Raw genomic sequence first — 24,549 nt, 5'->3', positions numbered from 1 at the left:
TCATCATACTCATTTTTGACTTTGTGCTTACCAGGTTTGAGTTGGTTGCGTTGGAATCATCCTCAGGGAAAGGGATGTAGACAGCTAAGGCCACACAGTTTGCAAAAATAGTCATCAAAATTATGATTTCAAACGGTCTGAGGAGTCAATGTTAAAGGAAATTACATCAGAGCTGGTGCATACACAAGCAAAAGGAGAATACACACATACAGTACAGTTATTATTGCGCATGATAGTGTTTAAGGGTCTAGATTTACTATTGTCTTTTTTTCTCAATCCAATTCTTTTTCTTTTCTTTGCCATTAATAGCATGGCTGAGCTTGTCAAAAAACCTGGCCTTCATCAAGACAACGATCTTCACCCCCCCACCCCTTTTCCTCCTCTCCTCTCCTCCCTCTCTCTCTTTTCACTGGCCAAATTGTTTGTTTGGCTTTCAGTACTGTTGGAAATGCAATCAAACTGTGTCATCATTTGTTACAGGAATGGATTTCTCCGAGATGGGTGTTGAGTCGCATGGCACGTGTCCTGAGGAGAAACAGATGTGTTCTTGTTTTTCTGGATGTTTCTCTTGTATCTGCTGTCTGGGCCTTGAGTTACGGCTCTCTGGGGTTAGTTCAGAATTACAGAGCCATAGACCCTCTAACCCGTTTAGATAAACATGCTTGTAGATCAGTAGTTCAGGTCCCTAAGGGAGTAAAAATAGACCATTGTAGGCAGACCCAAACTAAATTTTATCTTTAAAGCTCTTACAAGGTTATAAATAACACTTCTATATATAAAAGCTGCTTGACTGAGCATTTAGTGTGAATGTGCATGACCGAATGTGTGTTTGTAGGAGGGGTCAATATGCGTGTGCATTTGTGTGTGAATGTGGGAGGGGTGAATATTTGTGTGTGTGTGTGTGTGTGTGTGTGTGTGTGTGTGTGTGTGTGTGTGTGTGCGCGCACGTGTGGACCTGTTCAGCCTGTTGAGAGGAGCTGTTGGCATGGCAACACAGTCAAAGACAGGAAAGATGGGCTCTGGAGTCTCTGGAGATACAGATCCAGTCAAGTGTGTGCAAGACTGAAGACTCATATGGATAGGACCGGCAAAAGAGGAACTTTTATAAAATATGCCACAGAAATTAATGAGGGAAAATATTTCACTGTCTCCACAGTTCAGCTGTTCCCTCATGCCGGTTTGTGAATTTATGAGAAAATCTTTGATGATGTGATCAGTTCTTGGCTGAAACTGTGAATGGGAGCTAGATCTCCTTTTCCTGATGAATGAAGCATTTTACTCAACCCATCAATCCTCATTAACATATTTTCCTGGTTAGGGGACTATCGCTATCTCTTGTGGGCGGAAATGATTACATAAATCTGTGAGGGAGGGGAGAAGAAATGGGAAAAGGACAGGGGAACACACTGTCCTACAGTCTCCTGTAAAAGGGCAGTTGAGGGAAGCATTTAAATGACTCAAAGCTCATCTTGATTTAACACTTATTGATTTGGATGTAAAAGGGATTCATAATGAGACCTATGCACTATTACGCAAACACAGTATAAAAGCAAAAGGCAGCTCAGAAGCTGCAACTGAAGTGGCATAAAACCACAATAAATTGCATTTACACCTGTAATGCAGCGCAGAGGGAATAACAATCATGGGAGTGATGCAAAATTACTATATTACACATCTGCAATACTAAGAAACATATAATACAGCAATTAATAACCACATACTATATTCAAATACACTGCTGTGAATCAATGTGAAAACATATTTATGACCTGAGACATTCTGTCTGGAGAGTTTATGAACAGTGTGTAACTGTAACACGGATTAATTAACATTCAGAAAACAACTGTATCCTCCGCAACCTGCCGAAGAAATCGCCATAATCCCAGTGTCACTGTGAGACTTTTTTGGATATCGCTCTGGGAGGAAAGTGTCTGCCAAGAATGCAAATGTATAAAACTAAAGATAAAACAGAACCTTTATACTTTAATGTGACAGTTTGAGGTCCTGCATCGTGCTTGTCAGATTCATTCAAAATATATTGTGGTCAGTTACAATACAGATATACATATATACACTACCGTTCAAAAGTTTGGGGTCAGTGTAATTTTTTTAAAAGAAATTAATACTTTTATTCAGCAAGAATGCATTCAATTAATCAAAAGTGACAGTAAAGACTTTTACACCATAACAAAATATTTATATTTCTTTTGAACTTTCTATTCATCAAAGAATCCTAAAAAAACAAATGTATCACAGTTTCCACCAAAATATTAAGCAACAGAGCCGTCTTCAACATTGATAATATTTAGAAATGTTTCTTAAGCAGCAAATCAGCATAACAGATTTATTTATAAAGAATCATGTGACACATGATTCTTAATAATATTAAGCACATTTTTAAATTATATTAAAATAGAAAATAGTTATAGATAGCAATCATACTTGACAATATAACTGTTTTTACTGTATTTTTGATTAATTAAAATGCACTACTTACCCTGAACTTTTAATATATATATATATATATATATATATATATATATATATATATATATATATATATATATATATATATATATATATATATATTGTTCACTCAGGAAAGCTGATGGGTCCTAAACACAAGCTGATGATAATTATAGCATTAACTACTTAGCACAAGCTGATTGGTCCATGTGACTTCTGCAGCCAGTGAGCTTGTTGCTAACACATTTAAATGGCTGTTTGTTTATATTCACTATAGCAGTCTGCAGCATGCTTCAGAGTTCCTCTAAAGCCCTCCACCTTCCCCAGCTCCACCTGTATAGATATGCTATGGGTTATTGATATATGCTTTTTGTGCAGCAGCACTATGTCTTACTTGCAGCAGTGTATCGGCGAATGTAATGGCAGTAGCAAGTTTGTGTACTTGCTCTGCAGCAGCAATAATTAGCGGCAGCAATAATATACAACAACAGCAATAATCTACAGCAGCAGCATAGCAGATCTATTTTGCCAAGACCAAATACATTAATATTGTAATTTACATTACCATGCTAAAAATCTTCAGAGAGTTGTCATGATTGAAATATATGTATATAAATTATAACAAGCTGGTCAGAGTTCAGAAAAGGATACTTCCATTCCACGATATTGATGCACGCCCTGCGGATGGGGTTTTTAAGAGTGAGGCAGAGAAGGGCTCGGGGAGGGCGTGTGGAGGCAGTGCTGGCCTGTTTCTTGGGTTTGGTGTAGTGCTGGCGTTTGCGCTGTGTGGAGCTCACGGTGGAGATCGGGGCTCCGGTGGTGCCCATCAGCTTGGCCTGCCGTGCCGCGTCAATGGCTGCCTGCCAGCTAAGGGGGGCGCCAGGGGTGGGAATGTGTTCAGGTGCAAGACCCAACACCCCACCCCCGCCCCCCACACGCTCGTCCTCATTCAGACTGGGGACCGGAGCCAACGACGGACTGGAATAGTTGGAGCCTGTAGAGGAAGAGAAGGAAACAGTGAATGAAAGAGCGTGAGAGAAACAAAAATGTAGCACAAACACACACAAAACGTTTTTATGTGAAATTAAATTTTTATTCATTTATTTATTATTACCTTAATTTAATTGGCAACTTTTGTAATGCCTTTTATTGTAGATTTGAAAAGCCGAAAACAAATAAATAAAAGATTTTATTTATTTACCCTTGTCCCAAACCCAGATTCATTTTAAGAGAGTTTATTTAGTAAAAGCCCACAGGGACAAAAAAGAAAAAAAGTCCACAGCCAGATGGACAAGCAGTTATTAGAATTAGTTTGTATGCTTGTCACATGCTGTACTTGACCAATCAATGTTATCAACCTTGTAAAAATGCAAATAAGGCCATCAATCCATCCACAAATGGGTTTACAAATGTACAGTGTGAAATCTCAAAGCCTGGAATTTTTTTTTTTATTATCTCCTGGGTAACCAATTTCAGGTGTGAAAAGCCAATCAATGTTCTTTTATGGCATTCCAATTTAATCATACTGGCCAATAGCAACAGAGTATTTGTATGCTATCACACTAAACATCACACATGTCAGCCCTGCAGGACTTTGTCTCATCTCCATCTGCAGCCCAAGAGCGTAAAATCCAAAGAGAACCACCATCAGCCTTCCTACTGAAGTGTGTTTGTCGGCAATGACAGACAGAGTGAGATCACAGTAGTAAACCACAGAACTGACAAATTTTCCCAAATTTTCACTCCTTTTTTTCCCCCACCCCTCGTCCCTTTGTGAAAAATGGTTTAGCGTATTGAATAAGCCAAAGTCTAGATTAGTTTGAAACGTGATGCTAGTGCTGCAGAAATTACATACTTTAGCTTAAAATGAGATGTTTTTAAAATAAGATATAGTGCTGGGTTTTTGGTCATTAGGATTCAGTAAAGCATGTTTGAGAGTACAAGAAAAGCACTGGAGAGCTGTTGTCTCTTATCAGACTGTTGAAATACAGGAAAAGTGGGCTTTTCTCGATGACATGCTGACTCTCCTAAAACAGTCTCTAATTACCGTAGTAATGCCATGCTCTGGATAAAGGACTTTCAAAAGGAAGAATCTCAGTTACTCATCCTAAAGTGCCTACATCCAATTCACTCTCTTGAGAGATACTCTTTTTAAGATTGTTTCTTATCATGCGGCACACATGATCATGCATAAAAGCAGAAACAAACAAAAAGAACTATACATACACATATACTTGTAAAGTTGAATTCACCTAAAGCAGGGATGGACAACTCCGGTCCTGGAGGGCCAGTGTCCTGCAGAGTTTATCTCCATCCCTGATAAAAACTCACTTGCCTATAACTTTCTACTAATCCTAAAGACCTTGATAAGCTGGTTCAGGTGTGTTTGATTAGGGTTGGAGCTAAACTCTGCTGGACACTGGCCCTCCAGGACCGGAGTTGTCCATCCCTGACCTAAAGGAAAGACTGGGTGTCAAGACAAAAAATAAGCACATTTCAAATCCCACAATCATACTCAGATATCAAATCTCCACCTCACTGAAGTATGAGCCATCAGCTCTGACAGCCACTAAAGCTGTTCGGTTTGGAATCCATATTGCTGAGGGATGAACTGAGATTCAATCACATTCTGTAACCACATCACAGACAACAAGGTATCCCTTTTCCCTCTGATCTGAGATCAGTATTGGGCATCTCTCAGAGCTTTTGAATAAAGGGTGACTTTAAAAGAAGAATATTAACATTGTAACTAGGGGAATCAAACTAATGAACATCACAATGGACATATATAAAAGACAAAGCTGGAATAAATGAATCAGCAATAAAAAGCAAAAATGTTTGGACCCGTTTGCCCCTGCTGGTAGATGCTGTAACTACATTCTGGGGCAAAAAGCATCTTTCTCCATATACGACCATTCAGAAGTTGGCATTAGTGTTACTTTAGTATATATATATATATATATATACAGCTATGGAAAAAATTAAGAGACCACTCCAAGTTCAGAAATCAATGTTAAGTGGTCTCTTAATTTTTTCCATAGCTGTATATATATATATATATATATATATATATATATATATATATATATATATATATATATATATATATATATATATATATACACACTATATACACTTCATAAAGCCTTCAGCAAATGGAAAATGACTTGAAATTGTTCATGATATATTTATTTACCTATATATTAATTTACCAAAGAGCTATTTTAAATAAATACTTTTATTTATTCAACATTTTGTAAGTATGTTAGTGCTGGATGAGCAAATAAAGGCTAACATATAATCAGGAAGGGGCTAAATAAGATTGGGCAGAGGATAAATATATATTATTTCCAAAATATTTTTTTTGGCCATATGTCATAATTTTCACTCCAGCAACTAAGCAAACACACATATCCCTGAGCATGTGTTAAGCTAGTGCACTGCATGGATGAGTGTATTTTAACACCACAGTCACACACTCTTTCGCATACTGTTTTATGAGTCAGCATCACCATTCATATATTCATCTCACCACACAAAAACACATACACTCGTTCACTTTCTCTCTGAGCTGTACAGTAAGAGCTTTTTCACTGCTGTATCATAGCTGTGGATGTCAGTCGGTGATTTCACCATGACTGTATGAGAGAATAAAACATTACTGCTCTGCTTTTGACTAGTTTTTTTTTCTGCTCTGGTTTCTGCTACAGCCAGGCCATTCTGTCACAACACAAGGATAAAGACACCTATTAATCACACTGTAAAAAAAAAAGATGTGGCATTGTTTGGGGGTGTTAAGGGAGTGCCATTGGGGTGTGGTTAAGAGTTTTCAACTTTAGGCTCTGCACTGCATGGCGGTTAGAAATCTTGTCATGGCAAATCAGGTCATCAACTATCAGTTAATGATTATAATAAGTACATACAAACAATATATGTATAGGTTACTATATAGTGCATAACAAAATAAATTTAAAATTTCTTTCACTTGATAAATTGTAAATTAATTAATACAAATAATAAAAGCCTATTAAGTGAATAAATTAACATCATTACATTCTTCTTAAGCTAAAATATTTAGATATTTAACACAACCACGTAATTACATTAAAGATGATTGTGAATACAGTACAAGTAGGGCAAGTGCAAATGCGTGTATAAACTAAGCTATCAGGCTAATTGGGTATCTGTATACTGTGCTAGTACATAAGCTAACTAATACAGACATTAATGGACATTATAAAGTAGTTCAGACAGCATTTATTATAACATGATTTTGTAGGAATTGTAATCAGGCGCTAAAGAGAGTGCCTATTAAAAGTTATTTGAGCCAGTGGGATCGCTTGGGGTCCTAACAGAGACCTGATTTCGAGGAGGACCTGATTTTTTCACCACAATGGTGCCAACGGCCGCTAGAGAAATTCAGATAGCTCATTCTGTACAGTTTCTCAAGAGCGGCTTTACAAGGGCTGATGACGACACAGTTGTTTCAAGATTGGCTGATTGGATTCACTGATGAGATCAATGACATGTTTCATGCTTATTCTAAAAAATTGGCTTGCTAATGCTCAAAAATCCAAAAATTATTTTAATGTAATCTTAATGCTACAGTATATTGTGTCATGTTTATCAAAATAAAAATATAGACCACACTTTATTGGCATTTAAGTAGTATAGGATTATGTTAAACTTTACTCTTGTACATACAGGCGCTGTATTACTACATAAAGTATTGAATGAAAAGTGTGTCTGTTGCTACATACAAATGTTTGTGTATTAGACAAATATTGTATCTAATCCACTTCATTTGAGATAAGGTAAGTAAACACTGCACTGAGAAACTAAATTCAACTTCATGTCTCCATTTTCAACTCCTCCACTTGCAGATCAGTTAAATCCAGCCACAGCCCGAAGTCGAACACATCTAGTGTGATATTGTTTGGGGGTGTGGTTAAAGCTGTGATTTTAGGCTTGTTTGACTTGAAGCAGACCTGCACAGACCAATCGGTGTATGACATCAAAGTGTTACGGGTGGCTGGTAGAGAGATGAGGCAGATACGGATTTCCACGATAATAGAGACTTTACTTCAAACAATGGCATTGAACAACAGACAGACACCTTAACAAAACAGAGAACGGACCAGGAGTGCAGGGAGTGAGTGCATTATATAGGGAGTGCTGACAATAGAGTCCAGGTGCAGGTGATGAGTGACGATGAGGAGCTGACGAGGGAAGTGAGTGCAGGTGAGGAGAACAGGAGGATTCTGGGAAATGGAGTCCAGGGAAACAAGGGATCTGTAACAGTACCTCCCCCTCCCGGTAGGCGCGTCCTCGCGCCGTAGATGTAACAACCGGGAGGGGGGCGGGCGCCCTGGAGACCTCAAACCGGAGCAGGGGAAGGAGTAAACTGGAGTGGAGGTCTCCAGGGCAGGTCCAAAAACCATGGCGGGTCAGGAGCCGTGGGCAGCCATGGGGGGTCAGGAGCCGTGGGCAGCCATGGCGGGTCAGGGGTTGAAGGCAGCCATGGCGGGTCAGGAGCCGTGGGCAGCCATGGCGGGTCAGGAGCCGAAGGCAGCCATGGCGGGTCAGGTGCAGCGGGCAGCCATGGCGGGTCAGGTGCAGCGGGCAGACATGCAGCGGGCAGCCATGGCGGGTCAGGTGCAGCGGGCAGCCATGGCGGGTCAGGAGCCGAAGCCTTCGAGGCGTTGAGCCCTGGCGTCGCTGAAGGACTGGCGGGTGATGGCGGAACCGAAGGCTCCGCCGACCGAAGCGCAGCCGGGGCTCCAGAAGGCCGCAGTGCAAGCAGAAGGACAGCCAACAAAACGAACACCGGGGGGAGTGAGGAGGCCAACTGAATCCGAGGGACGGAGTGACGGAGCGGAGACGGAGGAGTGAAGTCCAGAGGGGAGGGCAGGCTGATGAATGACCAAGGTGTGAGTGGAGGCAGGATGGAGACTGGTGAAGCTGGAGGACTGATGGGCAACGGTGGAGCAGAGGTCCGAGGTGGAGATCTGGGCGAGGGGGCTTGAGGTGGAGGTGCAGTATAGACATGACTTGGAGGAGGCGGGAGAGGGAGGCAGGGAGGGAAAACAGTCTTTGGGCTGGAGAGTTCAATCACAGAGACCATACTAGGAGCGGCTGGCTCGGCGGCGGCGGCTGGAGCGGCAGGCTCGGCGGCGGCGGCTGGAGCGGCAGGCTCGGCGGCGGCGGCTGGAGCGGCAGGCTCGGCGGCGGCGGCTGGAGCGGCTGGCTCGGCGGCGGCGGCTGGAGCGGCAGGCTCGGCGGCGGCGGCTGGAGCTGAGGGCTCGTAGGCGGCGGAGACTGGAGAACTTTGCTCGGCGGCGGAGACTGGAGAACTTTGCTCGGCGGCGGAGACTGGAGAACTTTGCTCGGCGGCGGAGACTGGAGAACTTTGCTCGGCGGCGGAGACTGGAGAACTTGGCTCGGAGGCGGAGACTGGAGAACTTTGCTCGGCGGCGGAGACTGGAGAACTTTGCTCGGCGGCGGAGACTGGAGAACTTTGCTCGGCGGCGGAGACTGGAGAACTTTGCTCGGCGGCGGAGACTGGAGAACTTTGCTCGGCGGCGGAGACTGGAGAACTTTGCTCGGCGGCGGAGACTGGAGAACTTGGCTCGGAGGAGACTGGAGAACTTGGCTCGGAGGAGACTGGAGAACTTGGCTCGGAGGAGACTGGAGAACTTGGCTCGGCGGAGACTGGAGAACTTGGCTCGGCGGAGACTGGGGTTGAGGGCCATTTCATCCCCTCAAATACAATTAAAATCCCCACAGGCACTGGAGCTGGCTCTGTGGGGACCGGAGCTGGCTCTGGAGATACTGGAGCTGGCTCTGGAGATACTGGAGCGGGCTCTGGAGATACTGGAGCGGGCTCTGGAGATACTGGAGCGGGCTCTGGAGATACTGGAGCGGGCTCTGGAGATACTGGAGCGGGCTCTGGAGATACTGGAGCGGGCTCTGGAGACACTGGAGCGGGCTCTGGAGACACTGGAGCGGGCTCTGGAGATACTGGAGCGAGCTCTGGAGATACTGGAGCGGGCTCTGGAGATACTGGAGCGGGCTCTGGAGATACTGGAGCGGGCTCTGGAGATACTGGAGCGGGCTCTGGAGATACTGGAGCGGGCTCTGGAGACATTGGGGCCGCTTTCTTCCTCCTCCTCCGCTTACTGGGCCCAGTAGCGGAATATGGGTCCAGCCTGGGGCAGGCAGGGAGTTCGCTGGAGCGGTGTGCGGAGGAAGCCGGAGGTTGACTAACTGGCCCGGCCAACCGTGTTTCTGGATGGACCGGACGACAACACTGATCCTGAACCTCTTTCACTAAGAATTTGGAGCCATTCAACCACAAAATTAAATTGATAGTTTCGCTTAAGGAGAAACAAAAAACAGGTTCATCAAAACGGATAGTGTCGTCATCCAATCCATCCAAAAACAGGGAGATCAACTGAGCGTCGGGCCAGTTAGACAAGTAAGCAAGCTCAACGAACTCCTCCACATACCTCTCCAGCGAACGTCCTACCTGCAGGAGCCCGATAATGCGTTCGCTGGCTGTTAGGGTGAGAGGCGATGGAGGAGCTGGATCCAGGGAGCTGGGGAAAGTCTCCATTCTTTTTTTCGTGGAAAATCCGGTCGGTTTAGGTCCGTTCTTCTGTTACGGGTGGCTGGTAGAGAGATGAGGCAGATACGGATTTCCACGATAATAGAGACTTTACTTCAAACAATGGCATTGAACAACAGACAGACACCTTAACAAAACAGAGAACGGACCAGGAGTGCAGGGAGTGAGTGCATTATATAGGGAGTGCTGACAATAGAGTCCAGGTGCAGGTGATGAGTGACGATGAGGAGCTGACGAGGGAAGTGAGTGCAGGTGAGGAGAACAGGAGGATTCTGGGAAATGGAGTCCAGGGAAACAAGGGATCTGTAACACAAAGTACCGTGAGAGCGATTTAAAAGCATACGGAGACGTCTGGTCTCTTAATCACTCTTGCGGTACTTTGATGTCATACACCGATCGGTCTGTACAGCGCTGCTTTAAATTGAAAAAGCCTATTGTTTTGAGTGTTTTTAAGGGCATGGTATTGTTTGGGGGTCTGGTTAAGGCTGTGATTTGTTTGGGGTTTTTTAAGGGCATTGCATTATTTGGGGGTATGGCTAAGGGTGTGGTAATAGAGTGGAATAGGTAATTTGCAGCTGGTTCCTTCAAGATTTTCCTATGTGGTTTTATAATGTTTTTTTTTTTTCATTTAATGAGTAAAATAAAGTAAATGAGTAAAATAAATGAGTTTAATAAACATAACTTGACAATACTTTGATGGTTTGTTCTACAACATACACTGCACACACCCCAAGCTGTCTTATGTAGTTACTTATTAAAATGTGAATTTTCAAAAATAAACTGCTTAAAAATTCACATTTTCGCTATGCTGCCCTACAAAGGCAAAAGACCTTAACTGGCTCAAGTGTGGAACTGAGAAAAATGACTAAAGATTCCAGCAATTTAATTATAGATAGGACAATGGAAATCTAGCAATTAGATGTTTTAGTAATGAAAATTATCTAAATAAAAAAAAGAGCTCAAATTTGACTTTTGACCACTATTTTGAAGTTACTGTTCTCTTTGTATTAAAAAAGTGAGAATCACACCAAGACAAATGGCAAGGCAAAACTATCAATACATATGTATTTATTTATTTAAAATGATCAATATTTAGTTGCTCATTCATTATAGTAACATCCTGTATAAAATCTACTTATCATAGCATTTATTTTGGATGATTTACAATTGCTTTGTTAAATGGAGCAGTTTGGTAGTCTATGCATTGGATAGCCTAGCCTTGCTTGCTAGCTAAATGAAGTAGATTGCGATCTCATTAGTTTGTCTAATGCAACTTGTGCGTTACATACCTTGACCTTGATGTCTGCGTTTCAATTATCATTTTCCTTCGAGAGCAATGAGCCATCCTTAAACGCTATTAGTAAAAACAACCACTCAACTATTTGTTTTACCTACACTTTTATTCAGATATTTTGTGTCAGAAGTGCTTCAGTGACAGATGTATAACACAGGCTACACCATAATTTAAATGCAGAAAACTTTAAATGGACAGTAAAACAAAAGCAGAATACCGTAGCTCCAGGCTGGCACAGTAACTTCTAAACAACGGCTAAACAATAGCAGAGTACCCTAACCTAATTTGAGCATTACAAAGCAAAGGCAAAGAGCAGTAACTGCCGTTTGAAGTCCAACACACCTATTGTTTGGGGGGGGGGTGGTAAAGGGTAGTCTATTAGTCTCGCATATGTTGCATCCGAATATGCATACTTAGGCGAAAAACAACAAATGTAGCACATCAGAATATCATTCATATTACACACATTTGTACTGTTTCTTGACGGTCACAAATGTCTCTAAATAATTACTTATTCAAAACTAGTACCTACTTAGAGAGTATATGATTTTGAATGCAACCATAGCCAGACTTCTGACTACAGGCACAGAAGTCTGGAACATAATACAGATTATTTTTGCTGGGTACTGCTAAGTTAGCCAGTAAGGGACTATCTGACAGACATAAAATGACTTTGTGATATTTAGGGGTGAGTAAATAAACTAGAGTACAAAGCAGAATATAAGCAGGTTACCCATTCACATTACTTGTATCTAGTTCACTGTCTTTGTCTTATATTCTACACCCATACTTTGGATACAGTTTTTCTGTAAAGCATAGACAGCATGTCTGAGTAACAGCATATATAAATTACAAAAAGGTGAAATTAGAAAAGGCTAGAAAAATGCTCCTGTACAGCTGACCAAATATAAAACGTGACATGATTTGTTGCTTGCAAAAAAAAAAAGAAAAAAAAAAAGAGAAAAAAGTATTTGTCAACATACACAGATACTTTTAAATTGCCATCAGTTGAGAAAGATGCAACCTTGACATTGCTAACCAGCAAAATCTGACCCCTTGGCCTCTTCAAGCATCTTAACAATTTATTCAAAGATCAATAATCATTACAATATTTTAATAGTGTGGCAGAGGGGGCATGAATTAAGCTTTAAAACCTAGAACAACATTACTTGCAGAAAGATCCAAACACAGGAAGAGACACGGGACCCTGTGGACCCCAGAACACTGACACACACACGCAACACAGTATTAATAACATCCTGTTTAAAATTCATCTGCAGAGATACAAGGCCAGAATAACCCAGATTCATAAGGAGAAAGTGTCATCTTGCTTTCTGAGGTAGTGGGAGAGAGAAGAAGTGACAGAGAAAGCGACAGATCTGTATGTGATGGCATCAACAGATCTTGTAATGCATCTTGGTGAACTAAGTTTCCTTCATTCAGCTGAGACACGCACCACTCTAAACATTGATATGTATATTTATGAAGGGCTGTTTAAGAGCATTGCAGAAAACAAAGAGAAAGTAAGTGACACGTAATGTTTCAGGATCAGTCAAGGTTTGGACCCGTTTGCCCCTGCTGGTAGATGTTGTAACTACAACATTCTGGGGGCAAAAAGCATCTTTCTCCATTGATGGCCATTCAGAAGTTGGCATTAGTGTTATAGTAGTGTTATATACCATTTTATGTGCTCCTTAGCACGTGTTAGTTTTTTTAATATTTTTTTTATAATTTTTTTTATTGTTGTTAGTAATTTTATTTAACCCTCTACCACACACATTATGATGAATTTATAAAAAAAAAAAAAAATATTTGACTCTTTTTCTTTTCTTAGAATGGCTTAACTTGAAGTGCTGTAAAAAAAAAATTTGGAAAAAAATATTATTTTAAGGTACTTTATGATATGTTGCCATATGGCAACAACGTACAATAGTAGAAATAACTTTGAATAAGTGTAAGTGTATATAGTTAATATTTTTCCTAAAAAATGTTGTTTGTATTGAATCAATTGGTGCTATAATAAGCTTTGGCAGTAATTATAAACAATACCTTATACTTATTTTCCAACTTCTTGTGCTTTTCCATTCTCTTTTGCTGAATAATGCTTTATATTCTTTAAATTTTATTACATTTTTCATGAATATTATTTAAATTGCAAATGTAGACAGTTAAAAACAAATCTAATACTGTTCATCATGTATCATAAAACACTGACATAAAACCAAAAACATTGCAGTTCATGAAAATTCAACATTACACAATCTTATGAGAGGAAGGTTATGAACATGAACCCCCATAATCCTTGAAACTTCACCTTTTTTCTGTACAAAACTTCAAAAAGCATTTTTTTTTTTAGAGGTGAGACACATGTACACATCACATTTCGTACACTTCACCCTAACAATACACTTACATCCACTTGCACCTGCCTTTTTGAGATACCATGGTAGGCCAGTGGTTGGTCTGGGCCAGTATACTGGCTGTGGTGGCAGGTCTCTGATGTTGATTTAATCCATAATACAAATGTCATGGCAGTCCTTAACATATGACTAATCAACATTATATCACTAGCATTAATGTTTTTATTGTTATTGTCTAGCTATCTAACCTATTATAATAATGTCATTCCATTATTGCGCAGTGTTGCCATATGGCAACACAGACATTTTATCGATTTACCAAAAACTAACTTCATTTTTTTTTTTTTTTTGAGTGGTGAATATGTTATCATAACTTACCTGAGATGATGTTAACAATTTTTTTGTGAATGTGACATGGGCGGGTCCTTGTTTGTTACTGACGTTTTAATTTGCTTTCAGCAACTATATACAAGAGACGGCAGTCTGTCAGAAAATCGTGCCACAGAAAAAAATTGCATGTCATGTAACTTAACCAAAGCACATCATTGGCTAAACTAAGGTCTTCTCTTGCCAACAAAAAAAAAAAACGAGAATGTTCTGTTAAAGAGACAGAAAATGAACACAAAGTGTATGTTGCCATATGGCAACACTATGCGGTAGAATATATTTTATTTTCATTAGTTGCCAAAGCAATATATCTAATTTCGAGTTTTTCATTTAATTTTTATATTTTATTTTAACTTGATTTCAAGTAACAAATAGTTTACATTTTAGTTAACAATAAGAACACTCATTTTAAGCGACATGAAAAAATAACAAAAATGTAATTCTATTAAAGATGTTAAATGTTTTAGATATTTTTTTCAAGGGCTCTTAAAAGTGTGAAATGAACAGATTATTTTCCTGTATTCTGCCTTTGATGTAAAACCTCAGGATAGTTGCTGTAGTGAAAGGTATGTAATAATTTCCCTACGGCTCCAGAAGGATAGTCACATGACATTTATGGTTTTGGTGATTGGCTCAAAAAAAAAAAAAAAAAAAGTACTTTTTTTTCTCAAGTACTTATGGGAAGAGTCCTGTGCCAAAAATATAAATAATTTTAATACATCAGAATATTATATGTGGAACAAAGCCCTTTAAAGTGAGGTTGAGCTGTGCATCATAAAAGTTTCATTTTGACTTTATGTGTGCCGGGTTAATGTGGCACTGAGTCATTGCTCAATGATGTCACACATGCAGCAGTGAGCTGTAAAGCACGAAATACTCACTGTTCATGACTCAGAAGGGAATTGTGGGAAATGGAGTCGACGATGTTCTGAAGACATAAAGCTAAAATAAATATATCAGTGAGGAAAGATGCAACTACTGGAGAAGAAAATTAACCAATGACAGGATAATGATGGCGAGATACACACTGGGCTTTGGGCTGCCTGATTTTCTGACTCTCACACACAGAGAGATCAAACAGTAAGACACAAAGAGTGTTTACTAGAGAGAGATACAGACAAAACACAATGGCAGTGCTTGTGTTAGCATGCACATTCAAAAACTCTACCATTGCTGTGTGTGTGTGTCGTGAGTGGGCGGGGCACACTGAAGGTGTCATCCATTACCATCTGTTCAATTACATCACTGCTATCAAAGCCAGCCAATCAGATCAAGCAGCTCAGTCACGCTTCACTGGTCTTCAAGCCATAGCATGCGCACACACACCAAAACATGACCAAAACCTTTACAAAGCAGGACGCCAACACCAACATAATGTTTACATGCCCTGGGATGTGTTCTCACATAATTAGCTGTCATTCAGCATTAACATACACACACACACCTGAGGATACAAACACACATAGATACACCTGAGACGTACAAACAGATACACCTGAGACATAGACACAAACACTCGCACACCTGAGACATATACACGCTCAGATTTCTGAAATACTCACACACTCACATCCCCAAGATATTCACATATACACACCGGGGACAGCAAAACAGCGGTGCACAGCAGCAGCAAAATTATTCAGCCCCTGAAAATCAACTGACATCATCTGTTTCTGAGCAAATAAATAAATAAATAAAATTATTTGTATATTATATTATATTATATTATATTATATTATATTATATTATATTATATTATATTATATTATATTATATTCCAAATACATTTCATTAGACAGTGTAGAGGGGAAAAACACATCATGATTTTGCTTCTGTTGTTCAATGTGCAATTCAGAAGTCTATAGAATAGAATAGAATAGAATAGAATAGAATAGAATAGAATAGAATAGAATAGAATAGAATTGATAATGGTGTAGAGAAAAAATAAATTATCATAAAAATTCCACCATAAAGTCAACAATAAGACTAGTAACATGCATTAATAAAGTAAATAGGGTCAGTACTGACAAATTGTAATGGACTTTTTTTTTTTTTTTTTTTTTCCAAAAAAATGCTGCTATCTCATTTGATTTCATCAGCTCTTTTATCAACAAGCTACAGATTAGAAAATAATCTGCACCAACAGTCCTTAAAGGGTTAGATCACCCAAAAATGAAAATTATCCCATGATTTACTCACCCTCAAGCCATCCTAGGTATATATGACTTTCAGATGAACACAAAAGGAGATATATTTAAGAATATCCTTGCTCTTATAATTGTAGTGAAGGGGGGGCCAGATTGTGAAGCCCAAAAAAATGCATCCATCCATTATAAAAAATAATCCATACATTTCCAGGGGGTTAATAAAAGGCCTTTTGAAGCGAGGTGGTGCATTTTTGTTAGAAAAATATTAATAATGAAATCTTTATAAATTCAAATAACTAGCTTCCGATGGAGGACCGTATGTATACTACGCAAATCGACCTGCACCAAAAGAGTAACCCCGTGATGCGATGTATGACACAGGCAAGAGTAGCGTAAGCTTAGACGCCTCTCGCAGTTCAAACAAATAGGGCTGGGCAACAAACTCAAGCTCATTTTCTCTTATATTGAAATCCTTCAACATTTCTCTTTTAAAATGATTGTTTTAGATATTTAATTTGTGACCGGTGTTTTCTTTTGCTCCGTCCTCTGCACTTCCACGTTCGTCATTACGTCATGCGTCAGGTCAGAGGTTACTCTTCCGCTATGGAAATATGTCCTTTTGTCTTATAAAAACCCATCGCTTCCCTTAAGAAGGCCTTTATTAAACCCCAGGAGCCGTATGGATTACTTTTATGATGGATGGATGCTTTTATTTTTTTTAGTGCTTGGAAGAGCCAGGATATTTATAAATACATCTCTGATTATGTTCGTCTGAAAGAAGATAGTCATATACACCCACAGTAGGATGGCTTAAGGGTAAATCATGAAATAATTTTCATTTTTGGGTGAACTGACCCAACACACTAGTGAACACTGTGTCCTAATCATGCTGCTCCACATCGAATATCACACATGAAACATGTTCTGATCAGCTTTGATTGTGTTGTGTCCTATAGCCTTTCTTCTTTTAGTGCGAACAGACAAATTACTTGATTCCCTTGAAACGAGTTGTACTGTGTCTAGCTAGGTCATGTTGTAAACAGTCCTCAAGGCTTTCACTGAAAACTGCAACAAGTACAACCTTGTATTCATTTAATTGTTCTATTTCTTACAATGGTTTTACTGGGATGAGGTTAAACAAGGTATTTGCACTACAATGAGTGTGGTTATATAAGCAAATATAACTCCCCCTTTCCTTTCTCTTTCTTTCTTGGTATTATGTTTTCTATTCTTCCCATCCGTTCCCGATGTCCTAAAACAAGACTGCTCACAAACATTTAGACTACAGGACCAGGAGATAAGGTCACAGTCCAGTTATTTTAAGAAACAGACATCAGTCACTATGGAGTTCAAAGCATGTCTGTTTAATATTGGTCATCAACACAGACACACATGGGTAGGTGCCAGAGAATGAGGGATTCCAGAGAGATGGCAGCGATTGTAGACTTAAACACATCTACCATGAAATTTAAGCACGCTCCTCGTATTTTTGTTTAGGTTAAAATACATCGATAAAACATAAAAACTGTCATTGTTTTGTGTTTTGTTTAAAATGTACTTACGATAGATGGCATGTAGCTAAAAACAGACAAAAACTCAACACACTGAACCTCAAAAATGAAAAGCAGAAGTGTCTTTAAAAACATTCCCTGAACTGACAGCATAATTTGCACTGTTTGGATTTATTCATGGTCATTGCTTACACCAGAGAAGGGTCAAACTATTGTTTTTATAATGTAAATCATTCATTCTTTTGCAATTCTTCAAAAAGTTACCAGCCAACTTACCAGGAACTCTGTTGTATTTACTCGCCAAAGCCAATTTTTACTTGCATTTGGCACTTGGCGAGTGTTAATTTTAGAACCTATACTTAATCTTTTTTGTTTATTTGATGCCCCATGGCTTAACAGGAATTTATATGAACTACTGCTTTCACAATAAAAAAAGACCCAAAAACTGGAATGGAAACTGGAAAATTGGCACTTGATCCTGAACTGAACTTGATTCCAACCCAAACCACAAATCTGCATTCACAGACGTGAACGACTGCGTCTTATATACTGGACATATACATATGCCGTCATGAGGCCTTTCATACACTGAGTAAAATATTCCATTGTGATGTTTAAATCCAGCCTGTTTAAATCCAACCAAAATGCAGCTGGTTTTCATGGAATTCGATGCTTCTAGAAGGAAAGTCAAGACATGAATGAGAGTCCTGGAATTCGGAACTGGAGTTTGGCCCAGAGTTTGCAGAGGGATTCGGTAATCTCCGTCACAAAAAGAGCCTCGCAGCACAAACCTCGCTGGTCCAGATTAACGCTGCGTTTAACCCAGAGCATTAATGCTTATCTGTACATCCGCATTTCTCTCCTAAATCCTCACACACACACACACACACACACACACACACACACACATTCAGTTCTACTTTATCTCATCTTCATTTCTCTTGTTCTATCTGTGCTTTCTTTCTCTTTCTCTTAATTTATGCCTGTGTGTGTAACAGCTAAATATGAACTCTCTTTAATAATGTATAACTTACTGAATTATACATAACTCATCAGACCATCTCTTCTGCTCTCTCTCTCTTCTCTCCATCCTCCATTGCCAATATCATCTCTTCCTCTCTATCTGTTCTGTCCAACTCATTTACCCTGTCTCTTCCTGCCTTTCTCTAAACATCTTTCCCCTCTACTGTGACGTGAAGTGAAGGGTATATGCAATAATTGTGAATTTTGAATTTAATTTTTAAAAGCAAAGTTTCGTTTGGGTAAATTCACTATGCATGTGGAACTGTGGTTACGTTCAAAACAGCAGAACACAGTTGTCATTCCTGTTCGGTTATGAAAGAATGTGACAATGACAATCTGACAAGCTAAAATTTTCAGGAGTCATAACCAAAGTTTGATTTTCAGTTAATATGTGTTAAACAGAACTGCAGTCAACAACTATTTGTCATGTCATCAACATATATATGACATACATTCAAGCACCTGCTTCATCTGGGTCAGTCACTAAAGTTATAACTGTCAAGAAAAATAAAATAAAATAGAAGAATTGTGTGGATGGAGAGTAAGACAACTTTAAGGAAAGAAGTAGCGCAGGACAAAAAATTGCAATTAAAATGACATAAACTGACCCAGCACCTACACTGTCAGAAAAAAAAATAAAAAAATTGCCTTTTGGTGAACAACAGCTTGTAATTGGGGCATTGACCTGAAAGGTACAAAGTTGCCCTTTATCTAACGCTAAAATGCCCTTATTACTGCCTTAGAGTTAGAGTTAATATGTACCCATTTGAACTGTTTAGGGGTAAATAAGGTACAAAGTTGTCCCTTTAAAAGGTACTGCCATAATGATAAGTCCCCCTGAAATCAAAATGTAAGTTTTTTAGCTTATAGTATGAATATGTTAGCCTTAAGGATATGAATAAGCTGGTGTGTTCCACAAAAATGACAAAATTCACACTTAGGAGATATAAGCATTCAAAACTTACAGTCTCTCACTTCCGCTAAAATGGATCACAGATTTTCAGCTTCTCACCAGATCTTCTGTCCAATCAAATGCCCTCTAGAAGCTAAAGCATCAGGCCACCAACATTATAAATAGATGCTGAAGCTGTGGCTGAAATCAGTTACTTGTTCACACATTTACTATTTTCTACATGTTGAATGGCGCATAGTGCACTATATAGGGCAGTGGTTCTAAACCATCACGAAAGCAAATGCGGCCCGCGATATGCCGACCACAATTTTAAAAAATTAATTATAGTTTACAATTTATTTTTGTTTTTAAATTTAGATTAAAATGGATTAAACAAATATAAATTTGAACTATAATGTTGTATAAAATAATTTTGGTGGACATTTATTGTTTTTAGACGAGCGCAGACCTATATATACTGACTCAATTACGCAGTTAACGAACACTTACAAGCGTGCGCTTTGGCAGAATTCCAAAAGTAGCCATTATTTTGGTAAATTTAGGGATCAAAATGGTCAAATTTGTTATTAGAGGAGAAAAATGAAATGAGGAACATACAATGAAGGAACGCGTGGAAACAAGAAAAGTGACAGCATCAGCATTGAAGGTAAGAAGAATGGAAGAATCAGTTTGCTGTGAATGAGCGAGATGGGCAGCCTTCCTTTTTGCTCTGTAGTAAAGTAGCCAACTTGACATTTGCAAAACCTACAATTTCAAAAGACGTGACTTGTGAATTTGATGTGTTTGTTTGATGTACTTGTATTTTAAATCAATAAAAATAAATCGCATCAGCGCACCGTGGCTGGAATGAGGCCAACTCGGCCACGCGCTCGAGGATCCGATGCTGTGCGAGGGATTGCAACATGACATATCAGAGATTATAATTACAATGTGCTCAATGTTGTTTGTAAAAAGAGCTGAGTAACATTTGCTTATTAAGGCATTTGTGGGATTGTTTGGTGACTATTAGGATGCTGTTGAAGAGAGTTTACAGTTGTACACAGTTAAATAGCTACGTAAAGTGATTGTATACAGTTTGTGTATGTTCATGGAGAATTATTATCTGATTACTGTAAAGCTAATGTCAGTAAATTAGTTTTTATTTGGTGGAATGCATTGTTTGCAATATCTAGGTATAATAATAATATTATCTGCTAATGCCATAACATTAAATCTGATTGGTTTACATGTGTGACGTGACGTCATATGCAAATTATATTAGGCCCGTGAGACATGCAGTTGGACCATTGTGAGGCTCACTGGGAAAAAAGGTTGAGAACCACTGATATAAGGGATAGGGGACGATTTAGACAGTGTAAATATGCTTTCCATTGAGGTGAATGAAGTCTGGTTTCACGTTAGTGTCACATGAACCGCCGCAGTGCGCACACAGTCTGCTCTTGTCCAGAGACACAAGAGCACAGAGTGGATCATATCCGCAAGCTGGCACAGACCACAAAACGTAGCGGATCCATTTGAATTCTGCACAGAATGCTATATTTTAAAGTGATATGGAGGAGAAACAGTTAGAGATTAGAAGGAAACAGGTTTTACCAAGCTCAATGGGTCTGGCTGAGCTGAGCCTTTAAAGACACAGTACAGCACATCACATACATATCAGTCACTATACGCCAGATGCATTAACCTTACGATAATACTGTTTCCGGGTCCAAGTCTCTGCTGTGTTGCCTAATAAGGCACTCATGTTTTCAACATGCTGTAGTGATGTGTCCCTTTTGCTTTGAATAGATATGAATCCAAATAAACAATTTAATTGTCATTCTACTGCCTTCCTTACAACAAGAAAGAGAAAAGAGGCTACAATTGATAAGGTAAGTTATAGTTATTAAAGAATTTAGCACTTTTTGACCCTCAATGATGTCGCACTGCAGAAGGAAGTGATTGTGAAAAGTTTTACAAGTTCCACCTTTGTTTGCTTTTGGGATCTGAAGAAGCATTTGGACATGAAAAAAGCTATTACATTACATGCAGCTTTAAAAAAAAACAGATTACAGGTATACTCGCAAGTTACTAATGTTACAGACACTATTGAATCTTGCTCTCGTCCATTTGATTCACACCTGTATGTAAGACAGTTGTCAATCTCAAACACTATGTGAATACAGGGTCCAATTTTTCAGTATTTTAATATTAAGTTGTTTTCGATGAATAACTTTTTGACTTTTCTTTAAGTACACTGTGTAGTATAAATACATTCGATAAACAACAAAGAGGAATGATATTGCTGGATTCACTAAAATAACTATTTGTTTTCCAGATGATGAATGATAAAAACAATAGTTGTGTCCCAAATGACGCACTATAGACTATGTACTTATGCACTATACACTCAACCATGTAGCATATGAATTTTATAAGGTTATTTTATCATTCAACATCTGCAACTGTTAGCCCCTCCCCCTCTGCTATGCAATTAAAGCTGCGACAGTTGAGTGCATGAATGTCCAACATTCCACACTTCGTTTTTTTCGGTTAATTAAGTGCATCATCCGGGTATTTAAAGTGCACTTTTTCTTTTTGGAATTTTCAGTGTGAACACACAATTTATACTACAAAACAGCATAGAATAGTGCATAAGTATGCGAAGTGGGAGGCACCTATTGACAGCAAATCAGAATCCACCTGACTTTAAAGAGCTCAAGCATTTAAAGCACCAGACAACATAACTGCAATTCCCGCTTATAATAAACAGAACATTATCACCCATTAGTGTGGATGCTAATAGGGTTATCTCTATAGTTTATAGTTGTCAAGAGCTGCCTAGCTCACAGTTCTCCACCAACTTTTCAAATGTGAAGGTTCCCCAGCACCTGTGGCCTCCTGGGATAACAAAGTGGCCAGAAGTGTTTGTTCACTTCTGAATCTCATCTAAGGCAGTACGTCATTCTGGTACTGCTACCATTTGCCTACTATATCATGACCATACTGAGTATTCGAACATCCCACTCACATACTACTGTCTGCATACTATGTAGCAAGGAAATATGCATATTTGAAGACCTGTAACAGAACTGTAACAGGAACTGGGTTGAGCTGACCTAAACTCTTTTCAGCTCTGAGATGTTATTAGCCAGTTTAACAGTCATCATCACACACAGGCGCTCACGGCAGCACTCAGGAGGGCTAAAATAGGGAGAGAAGCAGAAAAAAAAAGACAGAAGATGTAATTGGGTTCACGTCTCTTCTTCAGGAGTGCATGAGTGGCTCTAATCTTCCTCCACTGCCCTAAACCAAGATTAGACAGACTCCTGAGACCACCACCTTCTCTCTTTTCATCTCTCGTTCTCTCGCTTCATTCCAGCGCTCTGTTCTTCACCCATTCTGAAATAATTAACTGCTATAAGTGAAATTAATTACGTTAATTAGAACAGCAGAGTTATTTTGGGGTCCAAGAAGACGAAGAGGAAGGTTTGGGACCGCATTGACCCTTCTGCACACCTGTGTGTCTGTGTGCGTGTGTGTGGGTGGATGTGTGAGTTGCGTGTGTGTAAGTTAGAAGGGAAAGGTGAAAGGTCACATGAGAAAGGGTGGGCTGGTGGGGGCAAAATGAGGTGGTGGAAAAAAAACTCCTAGTCATTTCTGATCATAAAAATGAGTGATTCAAGCCTTTGCGAGGAAACTACGTCTGTTATTCCTCTGATAACCCTCGGAAATTGTTCTTCCAGGATTTATTTCACAGACAGGGTCAGATAGTTCTTTGAAAAACTACTTAGGGGAAGGTTCAACTATAAAATAAAAACTGACTGCCAGAATCACAGAGACGCCGTCATTGACATCTGTTTCGCACACAAACCGCAGACAGGCAGAGAGTCAAAAGCAACAGTGAAAGAAAAGCGCAACAAAAAAAAAAAAAACGAGTGCAAGCTTAATAATTCTTCATCTCTGCCAGTCCTGAAATGCCTTCTCTCTTGACCCTGAAGAGTCTTACCTCATTCCTCTGAGCTAGAACATTAGATGAAAGCCTAAGGGCTGCTTAAGGGTACAATGACAGGAAAAGCAAAGCAAACTTAGGTCAGGCTACAGCCTGTGTTTGATGCCAATGCCACTCACAAATGCAGCTGTTTTAAATGCAGATATGAAATGTATAGGGCTCAACGACAGCATTAAAGCTGCAGTGTTTTATAATAAGAGCGACATGGTGGATTTCAGCGGGAAATTTGAGCATGCAGCAGTTCGTCTGTGCGTCATTACGTCACGTCCGTAAACAGAAAGAAGGAGTCCAGGCAAGTCGGTTTTATCACGTGAGGACCATAGACTGTAAAAAAAGATGGACGACGCGATGCCACTTCCTTCCATTGTACTGAACTGAAGCCATAATGGACACCGATGGGCGCTGACACGTTATGCAAAAACGTCAGTTTGGAACCTGGGCATGCGCTGGGAATCGTCAGTGGAGCCCGGAGGCGGAGTCGCGGTATCAAACTTCCGCCCAGACGACGGCATCATCATTGATGTATTTTAAATAGGCTATATAAATTGTACGTAATTTAGAATTCTACCTATAAAATAATAGGCTATTCTGTTTCTAGAGCAATAATATTTTTGAAACAGCAAATTCAGTAGATAAACTCAATATAACATGCCACTAGAAACAACTCTAAAATGTCAGAAACGGTCCAGTTTAAACTAACGTTACAGGAGATCGATTGCTGTAGACAGTGCACTATAATTAAGTAGAGTAGGCTATCATTAGTTTTATCCTGCTAATTATTATTTTATACCCATAAAAATAATTAGTAACTGCCAGATAAAGATCACCTG

General features: G+C 39.5%; 1 protein-coding gene across 15 annotated transcripts in view; it reads right to left on the bottom strand.

Annotated features, from left to right (window-relative positions):
* cacna1c (calcium channel, voltage-dependent, L type, alpha 1C subunit) overlaps positions 1 to 24,549 on the bottom strand; it is a 152,720-nt gene that overhangs the window by 85,731 nt on the left and 42,440 nt on the right. For all 15 annotated transcript variants that reach the window (XM_067392127.1, XM_067392114.1, XM_067392116.1 and 12 more), the window contains 2 exons: positions 3,118 to 3,460; positions 32 to 137 (listed from right to left, as the gene is read on the bottom strand). In XM_067392127.1, coding sequence (XP_067248228.1) covers positions 32 to 137; positions 3,118 to 3,293 — 282 coding nt within the window. In that variant the 5' untranslated portion in view covers positions 3,294 to 3,460. The remainder of the gene's footprint in view (positions 1 to 31; positions 138 to 3,117; positions 3,461 to 24,549) is intronic.

The sequence above is a fragment of the Chanodichthys erythropterus genome, chromosome 8 (assembly GCF_024489055.1).
Source record: "Chanodichthys erythropterus isolate Z2021 chromosome 8, ASM2448905v1, whole genome shotgun sequence".
Taxonomy (NCBI): Eukaryota; Metazoa; Chordata; class Actinopteri; order Cypriniformes; family Xenocyprididae; genus Chanodichthys; species Chanodichthys erythropterus.
The sequence above is the reverse complement of the archived record's forward strand: the minus strand, read 5'-3'. Positions and strand labels throughout refer to the sequence as shown.